Here is a 2,823-nt window from a genome sequence, read left to right as displayed (position 1 = left end):
GGGAGAGCGGAGCCCCCGCCTGGGCCCCGCTCCTGCCCCCAACCCCCGGGTGAGGGTCCCTCCTGGACGCCTGCCCGGGGCAGCCCCGCGGCACGACGCTGGCAAGGGCACGGGAACTGGCCCCGGACTCACTGAAACGCCCTGAGACAGGCCTCGGGGATGTGCTCCTTGTCAAAATTCTTCAGGGCGTCAAGGAAAGCGTCTACTTTTCCCATCATGACCTTCGCTGCCTTCCAGCTCTTGTCCTTCGGTATCTTGCCCCCGCGGGCCGTCAGAACCATCACAGCCGCCGTCACGTTCACCACTGCTTGGGGCGGGGACCCGAAGGACTTCAGCTCCGTCAGGTTGTTCTGGGAAGGGACCAGGGGCCGCTGAGCATCCCCCGGCGTGGGGATGCCGGCACCCACCGGGGACCCGCTTCCCGCTGAGGGGTCGCCCACCTTGTTGAGGGTGTCGAGGGCCTCCTGGGCGGCCACGAGCGCCGGCTCCGCTTTCGCCAGGTCGGTCTCACAGGCTCGTTGCTTCTCGGACACGTTCTGGGGAGGCGAGGGGACGGGGCGGGGTGAGCTCGTGCTGCCCCGTCCCGTGTTGGGCCCCGGCGCGGTGGGCACCGCCTGAGCCCCACGCACCGTGTTGATGGCCTGGACCTTCAGCTCCTCCTCATCTGCGAGGGCTTTCTCCTTGCTGACCTTCTCTGTCTCGACACCCACCACGTGGATCAGTTTATCCGCATCCTCGTTTTTCTGCTTCAGCTCTGCCTCCTGCACCGCCAGCTTGGCTTTCAGGTCGTCCACCTCGACAGGGGAGAGAGGACCAAGGGTTGGTCTGCCCAGCCCTGCCCAGCCTCGCCGCGGTGGCTTGGTGTGGCCTGGGGACGTCGTGGCCACTGTGACGCCCCGCGGGGATGCTCGTCCCCTCGCCCCCCCGCACCGGCCCCGCAGCAGAAGCGTTGCTGTGGGCAGGCACCTGCGACGTCGTGCTCTGCAGCTTCGTCAGCCCCTTCTCCAGCCGCTCGATCCTGGCGGTGAGCTCGCTCCGTTTTTTCGACAGCAGGTTTTGGTAGAGCTTTATCTGCTCCAGGAAGGTCTTTGGCGTGGTGTAATTGTAGCGTCTCTCTGTGGCCAGGTAGGTCTTGGACATCTCCTTAACACTCATGTGGACGTAGGCCATGAACTGGCTGATGGAGACCTTGACCGCGGGCTGCAGCAGGAGCACAGGGGGTGGGTGAGGCTCTGGCGGGAGCAGAGGGACCCGCGGCGCCGAGCGGCTGTGGGGAAATGCCGGCGTAGAACCGAGCCCTCCCGCAGCCTCGGTTCTGCGTCCAGGCGCAGAGCCTGGGAGGCAAAGTGCTGCTTTTCCTTAAATGCCGCGACGTGTGGGTAATCACGGCACTAACGATGCTGGTTCTTAAGCCCAGCTCTGGTTTTCTTGGCTCTAATCCCCCAGGTTAACCCGGGCTGCACTGGGGAAAAGCTGCTGTTCCCAGGCTGTTGTTCATGGGGCTGCTTTAAGGACAAGTGGGAAACGAGGAAAGGTTCGTCCCACCTGCACGGTTTGGGGCCTGGAGGCGGCTGCGACTTACCCCAGACGCCATCCCCGGGCACTGCAGGAGGGAGGGCGGCAGAGGTGCAGGCCGTTCCCCCGCAGCCCGCAGGACGGGCGGTTGCGCGCAGGCACGGCGGCGCTGACCCGGCGCCCAGCTCACCTCCATGTCCCCTGTCTCCTCCAGGAACCGGCTGCTGACGGACACGAGCGCGTCCTGCGGCCACTCGTGGAACCAGTCGATGGCCGTGCAGTTGACCACGGCGGGGAACCTCCTGGCCCGCACCCGCAGGGTTGAGCCCACGGGGGAGAAGCAGAGGATGACCTGGGGCAGAGCAGCGCGGGTGAGGGGGGTGTCCCCCCCCGCTGCCGGGGGCTGAGCTCGCGCCGGGGGCAGCAGGACAGTCGCTGCAAACTCTCGCGATCAGGACCTCGCCTCCCAGCCATTAGCTCCCCTCCCCAGTAGCGGGTGACGGTCTGTGTCTGCACCCCGCGCCTCTCGGGGGGGCCGGCGCTGGGTCCCCCTTGGTGGCACCGGCGGTGGGTGTGGAGGCTGCTCCCCCCACCCTGCCCAGGGTGCACCGTTGGTGGAGGAGCCTTTGAAAACGCGTTTCACCCAACCCATCACCCTGTAATGACACCACGGTTTTCTGTGTCCTGTCTGCCCAAACCAGGAGCCCTGACCCCCCCCCGGGGGAACACCTACCTTTAACTGACGCCTGACTTTCTCTATAAATAATTTCCAGCAGTTTTCCCTTGTATCTTGCAATCCAAGGAACTTCACTTGGGGCTTCATGGCACCGATGATGTTTTCCAGCTCGTCATCCTGGAAGAGCCCCGGCACCTCCCCGGACGCCAAGAAATCGTTCATCAGGACCAGGAAGGATTCATCAGCCACCTGGGAGTCCGTCATCAGGAACGCGGTGGGGATGTTCTTCACGGCCGCCTTGACGTACTGGGAGGCGAGGTCCAGCTGGGCGGGAGAGGGAAACCGTCACCCCCCGGTTTTAAACCCACTCGGAGCCGTTCTCTGCAGGGATCGGCTGGGCCCGGCACTCCCGGAAAGCCGGGAGGGTGCCTCCGGGAAGGTGCTGGGTGCTCTGCTCGGGGCCGGCTGCCCGCGCTGCCGGCACTGCGCCCGCCCTCAGGAGCGGCTCCTGCCTGTCCCTGGCCGGGGAAACGCTGCGGCCCCCCGGACAGGACTCGGAAAGCAGCTCTGAGCGCATCAGGGGGTGCAAGAGGGGAGCAGGGCCCCGCGCCCACCCCGGGCACCGGAGCCAC

At 66.1% G+C, this 2,823-nt stretch overlaps 1 protein-coding gene across 1 annotated transcript in view; it reads right to left on the bottom strand.

Annotated features, from left to right (window-relative positions):
- LOC113486979 (dynein heavy chain 17, axonemal-like) overlaps positions 1–2,555 on the bottom strand; it is an 11,006-nt gene extending 8,451 nt beyond the window's left edge. Inside the window, exons 1-7 of the mRNA XM_026861322.1 lie at positions 2,249–2,555; positions 1,706–1,867; positions 967–1,200; positions 630–794; positions 441–536; positions 133–350; positions 37–98 (exon numbers count right to left, since the gene is read on the bottom strand). Of these exons, the coding sequence (XP_026717123.1) occupies positions 37–98; positions 133–350; positions 441–536; positions 630–794; positions 967–1,200; positions 1,706–1,867; positions 2,249–2,455 (1,144 nt within the window). The 5' untranslated portion in view covers positions 2,456–2,555. The remainder of the gene's footprint in view (positions 1–36; positions 99–132; positions 351–440; positions 537–629; positions 795–966; positions 1,201–1,705; positions 1,868–2,248) is intronic.
- Positions 2,556–2,823: the final 268 nt, after the last annotated feature.

This window comes from Athene cunicularia (genome assembly GCF_003259725.1).
Source record: "Athene cunicularia isolate RWA chromosome 18 unlocalized genomic scaffold, athCun1 chr18_part1, whole genome shotgun sequence".
Taxonomy (NCBI): Eukaryota; Metazoa; Chordata; class Aves; order Strigiformes; family Strigidae; genus Athene; species Athene cunicularia.
The sequence above is the reverse complement of the archived record's forward strand: the minus strand, read 5'-3'. Positions and strand labels throughout refer to the sequence as shown.